At 39.6% G+C, this 18552-nt stretch overlaps 1 protein-coding gene across 1 annotated transcript in view; it reads left to right on the top strand.

Annotated features, from left to right (window-relative positions):
* Nucleotides 1-18552, top strand: part of Nalcn (sodium leak channel, non-selective) — a 326188-nt gene that overhangs the window by 240970 nt on the left and 66666 nt on the right. Inside the window, exons 16-17 of the mRNA XM_036199902.1 lie at nucleotides 6927-7063; nucleotides 8553-8694. Coding sequence (XP_036055795.1) covers nucleotides 6927-7063; nucleotides 8553-8694 — 279 coding nt within the window. The remainder of the gene's footprint in view (nucleotides 1-6926; nucleotides 7064-8552; nucleotides 8695-18552) is intronic.

Raw genomic sequence — 18552 nt, 5'->3', positions numbered from 1 at the left:
CCCACACGCACGCACGCGCGCACACACACGCACACACACACACACACACACACACACACACACACACACACATAAAAACAGACACACACACACACCACATACATATAAATAAAAAATAAAAACAATATTAATTTAAATACATATCACATACAACTAATTCATCCATATTTTAAAATTATTGTGAACGTTCTTAGGTAACAGCTATCATATAGAAATGTAGCCATAGACCAACTGAGAAATGAGCCTTCCAATTTAATACAGATGCCTTGAATTTATGCACCAAGGTAATAAAAGTACATTTGACTTCGGAAGCATTGAATTTACTAAAGATTTTGTAAAAGAAGGAAATTAGCAGAAAATATTTTAAGTAAACATTTGTGACATGTACAATATTGCCACTTTGTGTGATATCAAATATATATGGTAACACACATTATTAAAAACCAACATGTTTGCTCTTTACCCCATCTAAACCATCTGTTTTAATCCAGAAGCCATTTCGTTAGGGTTATAAAATTTGTGCAAACAAATTAGTTAGAGAAGCCCCTTGAAAAATGATGATGTGTAGTTCATAAAGATCCTGCATTCTGAATTGCTGTCAGTGTGGATGCAAAAGATCCAGACACCACCACCAGGTAAAGATGCATGGAGAATCCAGCTGTACTTTAATCCCATAATTTAGAGGAGGGATTCCTTTTCATTCCTGTGTGAACACAGTGTGATGATTTTTCATATTCTGAACAGCTAATGGCTACTCTTCAGTTGTACTAACTCACACATCTATGCACAACCCCCTTCATCCAGCAAGGATTTGATTTGAAAATGAGAATATTTCACAACTCTAGGTATTTTCTAAATTATTTTCTTTTAGAAAAATCACACCAAAACTTACAACAAACATTAATGCACTCCTCCAGTTCAGCTAATTGTCACGGTGTTCTGAAACGAAATGTGGTGGGATAGTGTTTGAGTCCCTTAGCAGTAGAAAGCACAGGCTGAAACAGGGTGATGGAAGCAATGAGGCAGAACAGGGTATGTGTCATGCAGCACAATTATGCCTGAACTCTCTTGAGAGGACTGGGAAAGCAGAGACTCTCAGCCATCCAACTAGTGCAATGATATCTCAGCTTAACAGATGCCCAGCTGTGGAAGAGCAAAAGCTTAGATTTATATATATTAAAGCTCAAGGTTTGAAACTTGTTTATTTCTTTGGTTGTAATTTTTTTTTCCAAATGCACTTTTTTCTCTTTTGCCATGTAAGCCTGTCACAAAGCAATCATATGCTCTGTGGACTGCAGGCAGACTTCTTGCTCAGTTGAAACCATTATCAACTCCCTCCGGAGTGCCATTCTTTACCTTAGGTTTTCAACATGAAGAGGAAAATCTCAGAGTCCTCTGCACTGTGTCTTCCCCTTGAGGCTTCAGATATTTTAAATTTTATCAGTCATTTACAATTATAATTACTTTATCTTAAAAACCTTGCATTGGAGAGGGAATAGTTTAACAATCTTTAATTCATATCTAGTCCTTTTACTGATATTAGTCATTCATCTGCATCAAAGTGTACCTGTTTTGAGAAAATGTGTGTGGACAAGAAAGAATGAAAAGTTAGGATAAGAGGTAGAATATCATTTTACCGAATGTTAATTAACTTTGTGAGAGATTTCAAAGTACCATTAAGTACTTTTATCTGATCTGGTGACCTTGATCTCCCTCACCCCCAGCACATCCTGCCCCCAGCACACACACACACACACACACACACACACACACACACACACACACACCGCCCTCAGCACACCCCGCCCCCAGCACACCCCACCCCCCGCCTGGCTCCAATTCCCATCTTGTTCCTTTTGTTTGTGTCTTGGTCAAGCTTGTGGATTAGGGAAGTCAGAATGGTCAGGTTGTGATAACGAGGAAATAGAAGTTACATGACTTTGTTCAAATGTATCATCTGTCCACTTTTAAGCTTTTCATTGAACTGAAATAAACACAGGTGCTGTGGGATGTTCTGTATGCCAAATGGATGTTTTCCAAAAATAATGCACCCAAACTGAACAGATCAAGACAACTGTACCTTGGAAACCATTTGAACTTACACCTATTTGTCCATTGTTTTCTACTTGCCCCTAGAACACTGACCTCACCAAAAATTAGCAATATAAAATAGTATTGTCTATTTGCTGACTTTACAACCTTGTCTTCCAATATATCCTCTTTTGTTATGTCTGGCTTCTTGCCCTCAATACTGCACTATAAAATTTAACCACATTTTATATTAGGGTGGATCTCATTCATTTCAAGTGTTTAAATAGATCAAGGTTTGTTTTTCTGGTCTATTGATGGGCATTTGGGAGGTTTACAGGCAGGTCTCACAAATGTCATTGCCATAGACATGAGGGCATGGCTGCAGTATACAACTCCTGCCAGAACAGGCCCATGGAGGAGTATAAGAAAAGAAGGGGCTCATGGCACTTACGGAAGGTGCTATTCCTGCTCATAGGAGGCAAAATTCACTGTACCTGTGCAAGCAGCCAACTTTTCCCCTTGCCTTCTTCTCCAGACTTGGATGCATATCTGAGCAGCCTTGGTTCTCACCATTAAGAGGAAGATTTGTAAAACCACAGAGAATGTTCTGAGTCATTCACAAGAGCTTTGCCATTGCTCTTTGTAGTTTTGTAGCTCAATGACCAATTCCTGTTGAGCTTTAATGTATTTCCAACCATATTCTATTTTCACTCTCTGGGGGTGGGGGGGTGCTATGAAAAGGAAATTTAAAAGTGGAATCTAGCCCCTAAGGAGCTTAAATGCTCTTGGGAATAGTAATATCCCTAATGCAAATTAGAATTCCATAAGATTCATTTTTAAAACATGGAAGCAAGACTTTTAAAAATATTTTTAGCCTACTGTAGTGATCACTGTGTCCTAGAGAATGATTAGTTATAATTTGACATATCCCCATCATGCTGCTGACAAAAATGTGTCAATCTAAACATGATCCAGACATTTATCAGCTTGTCAGTTACAAACATCATGACCAGTTAAATGCCACAAGAGTCCAACTTTATTCAGTTCTGCAAATGGAGAGTTCCTACATGCTACACCAGAAAAGTTATACTGCACAATTGACGAATAGATACCATCTACATCTCTGCCCTACCAGGCTTTCTTTTTCTTCTTCATTGTCTGTGAGAGTTTCTCTCTGTCACCCACTTAGTGCTATTTATTCGGTGGCTATTTTCTTTTTTTTATTTCTTCAAATAATTTTTTATTCTGGACATTTTAGGCTTCCAGCTTTTTTTTTTTTCATTTTTCTTTATTGAGAAATTTTCTACTCACTCCACATACTATCCACAGACCCCCTCCTCCCTCCTCCCAATCCCCAGTCCCCTTTCCCAAGCCACCCTGCATTCCAACATCCCCCAAATTGAGGTCTCCTATGGGGAGTCAGCAGAGCCCAGCACACTGAGCCTAGGCAGGTCCAAGCCCCTTCCCACTGCACCAAGGCTGTGCAAGGTGTCATGCCAAAGGCACCAGATTCCAGAAGCCTGCCCATAGACCAGGGACAGATCCTGATCCCCTGCCTCGGTTCCTCCCAAACAGTTCAAGCCAAACAACCGTCTTCTGGATCCAGAGGGCCTAGTCCAGTCCCATGGGGGCTCCACAGCCACCAGTCCACAGTTCATGGGCTTCCACCAGTGTGGCCGGTCATCTCTGCACGTCCTCCCATCATGATCTTGACGTCCCTCGCCTGCAGTATCTCTCCTCTCTCTCATCTATTGGACTCCTGGAGCTCAGCCTGGTGCCTGGCCGTGGATCTCTGCATCTGCCTCCATCAGTCACTGGACAAAGGCTAGGTTATTTGCTAGGCTGGTCATCAGAGTAGACTGACCAGTCCAGGCACCCTCTGGACCACTGCAGTGGCTGTTTTCTTAGCTAATTTCATGTTAACCACTATGCCAGGACCCAGATAGGATGAATGTGACGAAAGAAACTCCACCAGCTTCCCAGCCCTCGGGCCTCACTCTTTTAGAAAAAGAGCTTGCCAGGCTTACGTGAGACAAAACTATTTGAAATGATGGAATGTATGATAGGTTTAAGTATCTCCCAAAACTGAGCTTCAGAATGAGACTTTACTTGGAAGAAAACAGTTAATCATTCTGGATGAGAGTGAGTCCTGAATCTGATGTCTACATTCCTTATTAGAGAAACATGTGGCACTGGAAATAGAGGTGGAGGAAATGAGCCACAAGCCTGCAGAGAATTGTAGGAAGTTAGGAAATAGGGAAGGCGAGCTTTCCCTGGAGCCCTCAGAGGAAGCAGGGCTCAGGGGAAGCCTCATTTGGGAAATTAATTCATTGATACTGGGGGAGTTGGTAGCTTCTGTTTTATGGCGTTACGAGTCTTTTGATAACTGCTACAGCAGCCTAGAAAACTGATAAAAATGTGTGTTAGAATGAACCTGAAGAAACTGAAGATTTCTCACTGTTTTGACACACGTGAACAGCATCATTCTGTGGCCCAGCCCTACATGCTATGATCTCCTAAGGGGCACGATGTGGTGGTCAGAGAAAGATTCTCTGAAGAACTGCATGAGGAACTAAAATCCTGAAAACAAGTAAAAGTTCAAGAAAGAAAGAGGGAGAGGGGCCCAGCAGAGGGCCTCAAAGGGATGAAGTATTGTAAATTCATGGGTCTAAAGGGGCGTACAATGAGAACATCCAGTAAACTAAAACTACAGGGGTAGATAGGAGGGAAGTATGACTCTGAGTCCAAATGGAAGGTTTTGATCATTTTTGCTTTAAAAGTATGAGTAACAACAGAAAGGTTTTAAGGTCAAAATTGACATTTCTATAACCATGGAATGGAGAAATGGGTGACCAGGGGCTGACTTAGGAGTAAAAGCTCAGTCGGGAGGTTCTGGTGAGGACGGAAGAAGCTGGCAGACAAAGATGGTTTTAGGAAGGTCTTAGAATTTTCATTTTGGTGAGATGTTCTGACCAATGTAACCTTTGCCTTGGTGTCTCTTACAATTCAGACCCTCCTTGGCAGCCAACTTAGTCACACACAGTCATTCTGCTGCCTAAAATGACTATCAGAGTTGGGGAAATAATACTTTGACTTACTTTGCTTTATTTCTGTCTTCACTCTTGCCTTGTGTTCCCAAGCACTCTGGTCTTTTCTCTTCCAGGGTAACCACTATCTTTTATAGATAACTGTTTATTTAGCTATTTAGGTTATGGGTTATGATGTGGGCTGAGAGAGGGAAAACACAGACACCCTTTTATTTGTATAGCCTTGGTGTTTTCATGGAATCTGGCTTATGGGATTGGTTCTACAAGTGACAGCACAAGAATCTAAACAAATGAGTCAGCAAACGCAACTGAGCAAGTGCCTCTCAGTGTCATCCATCTTATCAGGCTTTGGCATGCTGTCGCTGCCTGCCTTTGCTGTCTGGTCTGCCTTAATAAGTCAGCAGCTTTTTCTTTCTCTGTGGACCCAACTTACACTGGCAAATTTTTCACCAATTCTATATCAGTAACAAGTTAGAAATCAGTTACTTTTTCATAAACCTTCATTTTTCTTATTACCGTGACATGGAAATGCCTGTGCTTTTTATTTTGTGGCTGGGTACTATGGCTTTACCATCTTCAACATTATCAAAAAACCATCACATTATATACATGTCTTCTGCATACATCACGGTACTGAAGGACAGCAAACAGCAGTAGCCCTCTCCCTGAATAAGATTTCCTTCTCATATCAAAAGCTATTCACAAAATCTAGTAGATGTATGCATAGTTAAGATAATACATATTTTACAAAATTAAAATGAAATAATCATATACAGTGAAAGATGAGAAAACTAGAAATGAGCACCCACAACCTTGCTATTCACTGCAGATCAGATGGAAGCTGAGCCAGCTATCACTGGAATTGAAGTCTAGTGTCCAAATGCAGCATTTCTGTTCCTTCTGACCAGTTTTCATCTCTGTAAGAGATACCCTGTCCATCCTTTCTGTTTATCAAAGCTCTCTTGACTTCTGCTAATTTCCACAATCCTGATCAAAACTTTGTCATTTTAAAATAAAAGGACATTTCACAAGGGGGCCATAAGCAAATCGCTTTTGATGCCCTCTCATCTCAATTAGTAGGACCAGTCTTACAGATTGGAGAGGGACAGAAATCAGAGAAGATATTGAGAGATCATTGAGAGATTAACTGCAATTCAGAGTGGTCTTCTTGAGAAGCAAAAAGAAATGAGGAGAGTTCCCAAGAAAAACTAGCACTGGAAAGAGTGGGGGACGGGGGGATAAGAAAGCATGGATTGAATTCTAGACAAAAAATTGTTTGTAATTCTACATTGGCTACACATAAACTTTAGCTTACTTGCAAGTCCTTGCTACTTCTACCATGTCTGTGTATAAAATAAATTGAGTGGGGCGGTGGTGGCGCACACCTTTAATCCCAGCACTCGGGAGGCAGAGGCAGGCAGATCTTTGTGAATTCGAGGCCAGCCTGGTCTACCAAGCGAGATCTAAGGAAGGCGCAAAGCTACACAGAGAAACCCTGTCTCGGAAAAAATAAATAAATAAATAAATAAATAAATAAATAAATAAATTGAATGTTTAATCATAAGTAAAAAGCAAACGATAATGTATGGCATGGGATAAAAGGAGATTTATCTTTGGGAGCACAATAACAAAGCTTTCTTCTGGGTTTTTTTTTTTAAAAACTGGTTTAATTTGGTGTTAACTTGTCATTTCCCTGTTGCAGAGAACAATCTGAGGGACTATTGTGTGGTGTGCTGGTGGGACTTTGCTGCCATCCACCGGTTGTATGTGTAATTACATGTTATTTTCTCAAGTCTGAACTGTTCATTTCAATGGAATTCTCTTTTCTCTCCTTCCCACACCCTTTAGTTAAAGCAAAGCGAAGCAAATGCGGACACCAAAGAAAAACTCCCTTTACGCTTGAGAATCTTTGAAAAATTCCCAAACAGACCGCAAATGGTGAAAATCTCAAAACTTCCTTCAGATTTTACAGTTCCTAAGATCAGGTATTGAATTGTTTCTTTGATTATGTATTTCGACTACATGGCTTAACTTCGGAAGCCTACCTCAGTCCTTCTTTCAGACTGGCATGTGGGTGGGTTTGGGATCGTGTTTGAATGCTCTCCTCCCTGCCTTTGTCATACAAAGCCTGAGTCTTGTGAGCAATCTCTTAAGAGGAGAGGCAGGTGAGGCACCAGCTTCTGTCCCGGCCTCCCTCTAGGTACTCCTCAGTGATTACACCTCCCAGGTACAGACAGGATGAACATTGCTCAGAGTGTGTAAGAGGGTGGACTGGATCCAAGCACTGTGTCTTCATCTGGCACTCAATGCTGAGAGGTGTCTGTGTGACAGCAGCCTTTGTGTGTATGGCAGTCCGGTCACAGTGTAATCTGCCTCCTACTGGTTAAAAGAAGCATAGCATTTATACCCAACTGATTCAGTCTGTATCAGCTTCGCCTTCCTAATAAACAAATGCATACAGAAGGTGCTTTGAAGAGCCTGTTTTTCATAATTAAATGCTAGTCTTCCGATGGGTAGCTCCAAAACAATCAGAATCATATCAAATTTTCTATTTATTTGTCTTGGTGAGGGATTATGGAAGTATGAAATTATGCCAAACACTTTAAATGCAAATTTAAAAAAGACCATCCAGCCGGGCGGTGGTGGTGCACACCTTTAATCCCAGCACTCGGGAGTCAGAGCCAGGCGGATCTTTGTGAGTTCAAAGCCAGCCTGGTCTACAGATCGAGATCCAGGAATGGCTCAAAACTACACAGAGAAACCCTGTCACGAAAAAAAAAAAAAAAAAAGACCATCTTGTCACTTTTAATGACTGACATATGTTCTGAGCAATGACTCTTTAGACGTTTTCACCATTCTGTCAACATCAGAAGATATATTGATGCAAATTATGGTGGTTATTACACCATTAGGTGATACAATGCAATCTTATGGTACTACCATTTGCATCCAGCCTATTGGTGACCAAGTGTCTCTATGTAGTATGTGACATATTTGTGTTTCTAATCTTTTTTTAAAGTTAATTGACTTTGCTTACTTGCATTAATGTTATTTAAATTTTTCACCAAGTTTTGGAGATCAGATGAAGTCTTTTCCTTTTGAGTCTTTAAATGTAAAATTATCTCTCAAGGACTTTATAATGAATAGAAGTTTGGAAAGATGAATTAATTCTTTCAAGTCTTAGGAGAAAAATAAAGTATCTCATTTCCATACTAGGTTCAAATCTCACCATCAATTATTGGATACCCTTGCTTTTAAGCTATTTCAGGGACATTGTGCTTTTAAGCAGGAGTTTTCAAGGATTCAGGAAGCTTTCTCTAAGTTAAATATTTTGATAATTAAATCTAACCATTTCCCTTGGTATGACACATCTTGTTTTTTGTGATCTTCTGCACTGCTTCCTGGTCTCTGTGAAATGCCACCTCTGGCTCCATTTCCTGAATAATGCCTGATGTGTGTACCTCATTCACAAAGGGAAAGCTTCATGAAGCAGTTCATTGACCGCCAGCAACAGGATACCTGCTGTCTCTTCAGAATCCTCCCCACCACCTCTTCCTCATCATCTGATAATCCCAAGCGGCCCACAGCTGAAGACAACAAATACATTGATCAAAAAGTAAGAATTACTGTCTCTGTTACCAAACTTCTGTAAAATGTGCATTAAAGAAAAACATGGAACAAATATTTAGGGTGCTGGTTCCTAGGTTTCAAGAAAAGAAAGAAGAAAATGGTTTTATTTGCAAATAATATAAAGATATTTGTGTATATGTGTATATACATATATATTGTTTGTGCTGCAATATGTACTCCTACTATATTTTTTTAAATGGAATGCCAGCTTTCTCTAGTGCTCAGGCTCTCCTGTTCATCTTCTCCCTCACAGAGCTGAATGTATCGTGTCCCTTGCTTAGTCATCTTGCCCTAGCCTAGGTTATGACATTGACTATTGCCTTTACATGGCATATCTTCCTTTTAAAGAATTTTCACTCATTTATTCTCTTTTCATCATCTGCAGATCTCATTTCTCATTCTTATAGAAGCCAGGATTGTGGAGAACACTCGGATGCCAATATCTTCTTTTTCATTTATTTTTGTCAGAAAATAATTAGGTTTGTGTCAGGCTGGTTGGATTTAATTATCTCTAGAGAAGCCTTGAGATATTATCCACATTCTTGGCATTCAGAAACTTTACCAATAGGTACCTTCTCTGTCTTTTCTCACCACAATTGCCCAAACAGGGAAGGGGGCTGTCTGCAGAACAGGACAATTGCACAGGGATATGTCAACCTATGACTTGCTTAAGGAAGACATATACATTTTAGGACTGCCTTCTTGCCTCTCAATTATTGTCCCTGCTTTTGTCCTATGAAGTAATCTTTTCCTCCCCACCCCAGTTTGGTCTTCCTGGTCACAAATTTGACTTCAGATAACATTCGTGGCATTCACTTATGTAGTGAAAAATCATGCCATGCCTCTGGTACTTTAAACTTTTAGTTTGGTCATGATTTTGTTCATTGTGGTGTCTTTCCTTCCCAGTCACTACCATAAACAGGTTAAGAGCCCAAGTGGGCAAAGACCTATGGGGAGATGACAACATGGCCCAGGCCAATCTGAAGTCTCATTTTGCATACTAGAAAGCAAATTGGCATTGTCTTTGAGTATTAGATTTGTCTCATTATATTTTCAAACTCGGCTGTAAACCAGAGGTGAAATGGCCTTCTGTACACCCTGACTGCTGTGGTCGTGACCACCTGCTGCCAGGAGAAAGACCACAAAGATGATGTCCCCAAAGTGCTCAGTGTAGTAAAACCAGGACACATTTTCTAATCATTAGGAACAATGTCCCACAGAAAACTGCAAATCAGCAACTTCCTTAAAAGAGAACATGAATTTCTCACAATTCCTGGATAAACTATTTATCACTTGATGAGGAAAGAAGTAAGAAAATGCGTGGTAGGTGTGGACTGGGTGGGAGAAAGGCTGGCAGAGGTGAACCTCGGTGCACCCAAGCCCTTCTACCATCTATGACTTTAGATTAATAGGGCTGAAAGTGACATTTCATTTTCTTCATAGCCTTTTTTCAAGTGTGGCTTCTTTCTAGCTTAGCAGAAAGACATTGAACCCCAGGTGCCATTCATGTTGTTTAGCTTGAAGAAGCTGCAAGACTTTGAAGGTGGTAGCTAGTCCCCAACCTATGGAGCTGATTGAAACCCATCCTGTCTGTTAAACAGAGACCATCATAGATGTGTTTCTCTTCATTTCATATCTGCTTGGTGGACTTTATGCCACTGAACTGTAGTTGGAAGAGTGTTATTCTTCTCTCATGGCATTTATTCTCACCTGGGCAAAAGCTCAGATTGGGAAGTAGAATGCACATCTGCCTCCAGGTCTCATCAGCTGATCCTAGGAGAGAGAGCTACCTATATTGCCATGTGTACTAGTTTGTTTTCTGTTGCTGTGGTAAACACCATTACCAAAAACAATATGGGGAATAAGGGACTTATTTCATCTTATACCCACTATAAGTGGCTATAATCCACTATGGAGAGAAGTCAGGCAGGAACTTGAGGCAGGAGCTTGAAGCAGAAACCAGGGAAGAACACTGCTTACTGGCTTGCTCCCTCTGGGTAGCTTTCTTATACTGTCCAGGCCCACCTGCCCAAGGGTGGCACTGCCCATGGTGGGCTGGACACTTCTACATCAATTAGTAATCAGTAAAATAACTCACAGACATGCTCACAGGCCAATTTGATGGGAGCAACTCCTCAACTAAAGTTCCTTCTTCCCAGGTGTGTCTAGGTTTGTGTCAAGCTGACAAAACATATCCGGATACCATGCAACCAGCATTCAGCTTTTGGCTCTGTTTCAATGATAGAAAGTTAGACTTCTTCCTTTCTAAATCTGCTGTTTGCAGTATCAGCTTCCACCTTTTTCTAGAGCTGTTTGTAAACACTTAGAACTTCTCATCTCTGTTTGAGAGTCTTTGGCCAGGGCAATATGAGACATAGAAACTCCCATGTGGGTGAGTCTCCATGGTGATGACTTCCAGGAAGCAGAAAGCAGTCTAGTGTTGATATTTTAATCATGCAAGTGTCTACTCATATGTTTCTCCACATTATTGAGATGAAAGTCTAGGGCTTATTATGCAGAGTGCTTCTTAATAACACAAGATGGGAACTTGACTTCCTAGCAACCCAGTGATAGATCCAGTTCACTCAGACTGCAACAATGAACCCCTCAATCCAAATCCTTGATCACTATTCTGCAATCTGTGTCACCTTGATGTGTCTGCCATGCTCAGGTAGCATGCTACTTCCTGGGTCAGAATCTGCCCATGATCTAGAAACATAAGTGAGCCTTGCAGCCCCAGAAGCTATAACTCAAGTACAGAATGAGAGTAAAAATGATAAACATTAATTTTTAGGTATTGTTTATCCTTTCCATTTCCATAAGTCTTCAGCATTCATTCAATAATTCTACAAAAATGTGTGGAGTACCTGCTATTTGCTTATCTGCCATTCCTCTAGATGTGGGAATTCAAAAGAAAGCAAGATGTGAACTTTAGAAGCTGGCAACACTGTGAAGAAACACAAACAAAGAGGTTGAAGTAGAAGCTACTGTGGGAACTAGCAAACCGGCTCAGTTATTTAGAACACTTGTTTCTCTTTCAGAGGACTCCAGTTCAGTTCCCAGTACCTACACAGTGGCTCAAACTATCTGGAATTCCAGATCCAATGTCTTCTTTAGACCGTTGTGGACACTAGCCATGCACTAGACGGAATCTCCTGAGTCCTCCTTCCAGCACAGTTGAAAAGCATAGAATGGGGCTTCTGGCAAATAGGGCCCTACAGAAAGCTGCCCCCACTGTCTACCCTGTATCTTAGATTCTCATAGAATGAATTAAAGTCTTCTTAAAGATTTCCTCTTCACAAAACCTTGTTGATTGCCATGCAGCATTTTGGCAATTTTCTGTTTGATTATAGACTGTCATATGATTTGTTCTAGTAACTCTGTATGTAGCTAGTTACTCAACCTGATCTATAATTTTCAGAGTGAGTATTTATGAACTCAAAAAATAAATAAATAAAGGCAGAGGAGGTGGGGAGCAAGCTGCTTTGGTCTTTCGGGATGTTGATCTTTTGAAATAATTCTCTCAAATAATAGCTTGGCAGCTCTATAAAAAAAAAAAAAAAAAAAAACCTATTTACAGATGTATCTCCAGGAGCGGGGGGGAGAGATTACAGGATGCTGACCCATGCTAACCCATAATCATGTGTTGTATCTCAAAGATACCAGGCAGAGTGGTCAAGGAGGGACTGCAGGACTGGTATTCACAACACCAAATACAAAAACACATGCAGGTGTCTTATAGCTTCTGCCTCTATAGGTAACTAACCCATAAAACACTTAGTCATAATAATGAAAAGGAAACAAAAGAATGTACAATATAAAAAGCAAAGCATTGTTTCTCATTTTTATTCATCTTTGTAAGTTGTTGGCTTCAGAGTAAGAGGTGGCTGCTGTGTTTGGGTACACGCTCTTTTATTCAGTAGTTCTGTTTTGAGGATCATTATACTCCGAGTGTTCTGGAGGTAGTGTGAAAGTGATTTCCTGTCCTCAACTAGTAAGAAAGGAAATTTCTAAGCAATATTCTTTCAAAATGTATTTTTTACTTGGGGATTATATGCAATATATTTATGTTTCTTGGGTATATGTCCATGGAGGGGCAAAACGGAGCTATAGGCAATTGTTCCCTATTTGAAGAGTTAGATTTCCTCAGAAATATGGCCCATGCTCCAGTAGGTCACCCATGCTCCAGTGGGTAGCCCTATACCATATACATATGGACAACACTACTTGAACTAAGTACCTTATATATGTTTTAAGAAAGAAAACAGGGCCGGGCCGTGGTGGTGCAAGCCTTTAATTCCAGCACTCAGGAGGCAGAGGCAGGTGAATTTCTGTGAGTTCAAGGCCAACTTGGGCTGCAGCGTGAGTTCCAGGAAAGGAGCAAAGCTACACAGAGAAACCTTGTCTTGAAAAACCAAAAAAAGAAAGAAGGAAAAGAAGGAAGGAAGAAAGAAAGAAAGGAGGGAGGGAGGGAGGGAGAGAAGGAAGGAAGGAAGGAAGGAAGGAAGGAAGGAAGGAAGGAAGGAAGGAAGAAAACAGAAAATCATACAAAACTGAGAGAGAGACAGGGGGACCCAGAAGAGATAGAGCAGGGAGTGAAAGTCACTCATCTGTCTGTCAGTCTTTGTCTGTTTATATGCAATATAAATGTAAAGTCATTTTGTCCTTATATCTGTAGTTCAAAACTCCCTAACATATATTTGTTTATTGTTTTGTTTTTATTTTTTGTGTATGGGTGTTTGCCTGCATGCATGTCTGTGGTCCACATGCATACAGTGCTCATGGAGGTAAGAAGAGGGAGTTGGATCCCTGGGACTAGAGTCACAGATAGTTGTGAGCTGCCATGAGGGTGCAGGGAATAGAACCTGGGTCTTCTGGAAGAGCAGCCAGTGTCTAAACTGCTATGCCATCTCTCCAGCCCCCAGCATATATTTATGGCTTACCAGTTAACACAATGCATTAAACATTTCCACTTGTTTTCAATGGAGCAAGGTGCCTCATGCTCTGCATTGCAAATCACTGCTATATAGTTGTAGCTAAGGTGGTAGGTGTTTATTCGTCTGAATCTGTGGTGACCCTCAGCCATTGCTTGAGTGATTAAAGCACTGTCAGGAAATTCAAGTAAACTAACTTTCCAGTCATTTAGTTCCCAGCTCTGTAAGATATGCACATGTCCATCGATATGACTCACTTCCAGATAAACAGTCCTTCATAACACTTACTTCATTTAAGGGTAATTACATAAGAAAAACATAAACCAGAGAAGGCTTAAAGATTAAAGGTAATCTTTTAGTATAATGTTAATTCATTCTCAAAATGCAGTCCAGACAGCAGCTATACACATTGAAAATACATAGAGATAAAATCTACCATCTTCATCTTTTGTAGCTTACCTGAAACTCACAGAAAATAGAGTTTCACACCAAATAAGAATCAACTTACATGGGACTTCCTAGAGCCCCATTCTCTCTCTCTCTCTCTCTCTCTCTCTCTCTCTCTCTCTCTCTCTCTCTCTCTGTGTGTGTGTGTGTGTGTGTGTGTGTATGTGTGTGTGTGTGTGTGTGTGTGTGTTGTAAATATTTTAATTTTATGCTTGGTTGCTGTGGATATCGCTCTGTGTAAATAAAATTCTGATTGGCCAATGGCCAGGCAGGAAGTATAGGCAGAACAAGAGAGAAGAAAATTCTGGGAGGTGGAAGGCTGAGGTGGAGAGATACAGCCAGCCACTGCCAGGACAAGGAAGATGTATGCCACGAGCCACATGGCAACTTACAGATTAATAGAAATGGGTTAATTTAAGATAAAAGAAACAGATAACAAGAAGCCTGCCACGGCCATACAGTTTGTAAACAATGTAAATTTCTATGTGTTTACTTGGTTGGTTCTGAACGTCTATGGGCCTGGCAGATGAGAGAGATTTGTCCTGACTGTGGGCCAGGCAAGAAAACTCTAACTACACTTGAAGGTTTCAGAATATATAATATGGAAATAACTAAGATCAAATCTCTCCTTTTTTAATCTATTCTTCTGTCATACATTACATTCCAAACACAGTTTCCTTTCCCTGAATGTCTTCCGGTTCCCTTCTACCTCCCCTCTCCCCCAGATTCACTCCCCTCCCAAAGATATCAACCCAACACAGCATAACAAGCTACAGTAAGACTAGGGACATGCTCTCATATCAAGGCTGGTGATGACCACTTGGTGATCCAGTAAGAGGAAAATGGTCTCAAGAGCAGGTGAAAGAGTCTGAGATACTCCCCACTCCCATTGTTAGTAGTCTCATAAGAACACCAAGCTACACAACCATAACATATATGCAGAAGATCTAGGGTAGTCCCATGCAGGATCCTCTTAACCCATCACCTAAAGTTCCCTTTCCACATTCTAAGACACATTTCAAAGCTTCATAATGTGACATTATAATGGAATTCACCTTTATATACATTGTAACATGACTATTTTAGTCTTACTGCCACCTACATTAGTCACCTTTCAGAATTCTTTCTTTCCAAGCATAATGTCAGCTCCATAAAAAGTTTACTTTAGAGAAACCTCTTGCTGTACACATGATCTGTCACACTTACTCCAATATTAATTTGCAGCTCATGGGTGCATGATAAATTCAAATCCAGTCAAATGAGGCACCACCTTCCACCTATGTAATTTTAAGTAATTGCTTATTTCCAATTACTATGTTTTATGTGGGAGCCATTCAATAGAATGCCTCATTACAATAATTGCACTATGCCTTCCCTGCAGAAATGATGCTCATCAAGCCCTATTCATTGGACCATGGTTTTGTTTCATGGTCAGATGTTCATGCACCCACTTTCTGTTTCTTACTGCTCTGTTAATACCTTCAAAATGAAAGAAAAAATAAGGCCATCCAAACTTTCCATATTAGAAACAAATTTATTACTAACACATCAAATAAAAAGAAGAGAGAAAAAATTTCAGTCACAAAGTGCAGTTGTTATTGTTTGTTTGTTTGTTTATTTGTTTGTTTCTTTTTGGGGGCCTACCACCCAGCTTTCAAATAACCACCAGTTCTCTGGTTTCTAGCTAGCTTTTCTAACTTAAATTATCCTGCTTCTCTTTAACTATGTTTTGCCTCTGGGCTTTTTACCTCTCTTTATTCTGTATATCTTTCTTTCCTTCTTACTCCATGTCTGGCTGAGTGGCGAGGTGGCTGGCCCCTGGCGTCCTCCTCTCTTTCTCCTTTTCTCACTCCTCCCTGCCCACTCTTCTCTCCAGCCTAGATTTCTCCTCCTACTTATTCTCTCTGCCCACAAGCCCTGCTTATTTCTCTTTCCTGCCTAGCTATTGACCACTCAGCTCTGTATTAGACCAATCAAGTGTTTTAGATAGGCAAAGTAACACAGATTTACAGAGTTAAACACATGTTTGCATCATTAAACAAATATTCCATAGCATAAATAGATGTAACACTTGTTAAACTAACAGTCCAAAACAACAAAATTGGTGTTTGTGATGTTTCCTTCTCATGTTGGTCCCTTCATTCTGCAGTCAATCAGCCCAAGAGTGAAGTGACCTTGGGGCCTCTTCATTACAACAGGGGAACCCAACATTCCCTGATATGTCAGTAGCTGTTCTCAAGTGACTTAATTACTTGAATTAATCTTCTGTTTAATGAAAGCCATGGTGGAGCTTTGATTTTGAGGGACCAGAAAGTATAAAATGTACGTGCTATGATCATGGTGGTTCTAATGAGTTAGAAAGTCATCCTTTTTAGTTAGAAAAGATCCTTTTCAGTGTTTCAGGGTTCTTATTCTGATCATTCATGATGCACATGTAGAAAAGCACAAATATTGGCTCTTATATGTTCATAGTAAGATTTAAGACAAGTAAAAATTTGTCATGGGTGTGCTAGCCTCATCTTTTACAAAAAGCAAGCAGACATATTGTTCTTTTCTTAGCAGAGTTTAGGAAGCTCAAATTATTTTCTAAGGACATTGACAAAAAGATGTCATAATGCACTGAGAAGATCTGAACCCCCCATCTGTGCCATCCAGAGTTCTAATGACAATTGTATATTGTGCATTGTTCAAGATAGCAAACAACCTAATTTTTATTATTCTTAAATTTCTCATTTAAAAAGAAAATAGTAATTCTTACCCATGAGGATTAATTTGCAAATAAAGCTTAAAATATGCATGAAATAGCTCAGCGCAGATCAAGGCACAAAAAAACAATAATGATACAGAGATTTTTGAAATGTATATAGAATAGGCATTGATATTCTTCATTTAATGACTAGAGAACAACATTCTTTTTGTTTGTTTTGTTGTTGTTTTTACATCACAACCAAAGTTTCCCCTCCTTCCCCTCTTCTCAGTCTTCTCCACTTCCCCTCAATGTCTTCCCTCCCCGCCCCATCCATTCCTCCACTGTTTCTCTTCAGATACAGGTGGTTATCCTATGGATATCAACTAGCCATGGTAAATCAAGTTGCAGTAAGACTAGGCACCACCTCTTCAATTAAGGGAGAATAACATTCTTATTCACAAAATGGATGATTAATACAACTTGAATATTTAGTTTCTCATAAATTCTAAATACATGCCAAATAAATATCTCACAGAAGACATGATTTAACCAAAATACAGTGAAATTAATAATCCAGTCACACAAGCAGAAACCAGACAAGGGGAAGTGAACACAGAGTCCCACCCCTAACCAGAGTTACATGTGCTGGCAAAGGGCAAGTCAGTTTTCTTCAATGGTGTATCACTGGGTGTATCAACCACATTCCAGAGCCCTGTGCTTCAGAGTAGTTGGCCTTGGCCAACACAATGTGTGTGGGGGGGATATTTTTTGTCTTATTGGATTTTTGTTTGTTCATTTGTGCCTTCATTTTATTTATTTATTTATTTATTTTTGAGAGAGAAAGAACATGAGTAGTGTAATTAGGTAGGTGGGGGGTAAGATCAGAGAGGAATTGGGGTAGAAAAAAGAATATGATCAAAATCTATTGTATGAAAAAAACAGTGACAAAAATATCAATTCCATAAAGAAAAACACCATGTATTTTGATGTTGAAAACTCACTTCAAATAACAATGGAAATAGAATCCATAAGTGGAAATATATGGGCATAATATATATATCAAGTTTGTGGTAGACAGCTAACGGATCTTTTGACATTTTATTTGAAGAAAAATTTCCATTCATGTGAGCTTTTAAGATTATGAGCATAAAATTATTTTTAAGTCTGTGAGGTTTATAATAAGGCTCAGTCTTCATTCTTGTATCTCAATGACTTTGTTTTCTTTTCTTGCTAAATCTGGTTTGATGCTTATTACAAAAGTATCATCTTCATCTCTCTTATCTATGATTTAGGAATTTATTAATAGCTATTCTTGAGGAAGTTTTGTATTACCAGAATTTTACAAAAGAAAACTATATATGGGTACATATCTAGTAATGGAATAAATACTTAAATTAACCTTGTAAACATTCATCTCAAGAATTTACTTTGAAAATATATCATCAAGAAAACACAAAGGTAGCAAAAAGTAATAATAAAAATTCAAGTGGACATTAATCAAATTAGTAAGAAAGGAGCAATAAATACTAAGTAAAAGAACAGTGAGAGTGATAAGTCTATATTATAATCCAACATGAAGAAAGTAAGAAATCTTCTGGAAGATAACAAAAGTACCTAGTATCTGAATCTTTGTGAAGTGTCATATGAACAAAGCAGGATACCTAGACTGAGGGAGCTTAGCAGTTCAGATAACTCACTGCTTTTCATTGAGGGAGGACCTCAATTTGGTTCCCAGCAAATCTGGTGCCACACAACCACATGTAACTCCAGCTCT

Source organism: Onychomys torridus, chromosome 9 (assembly GCF_903995425.1).
Source record: "Onychomys torridus chromosome 9, mOncTor1.1, whole genome shotgun sequence".
In the NCBI taxonomy this organism is placed as follows: domain Eukaryota; kingdom Metazoa; phylum Chordata; class Mammalia; order Rodentia; family Cricetidae; genus Onychomys; species Onychomys torridus.
The sequence above is the reverse complement of the archived record's forward strand: the minus strand, read 5'-3'. Positions and strand labels throughout refer to the sequence as shown.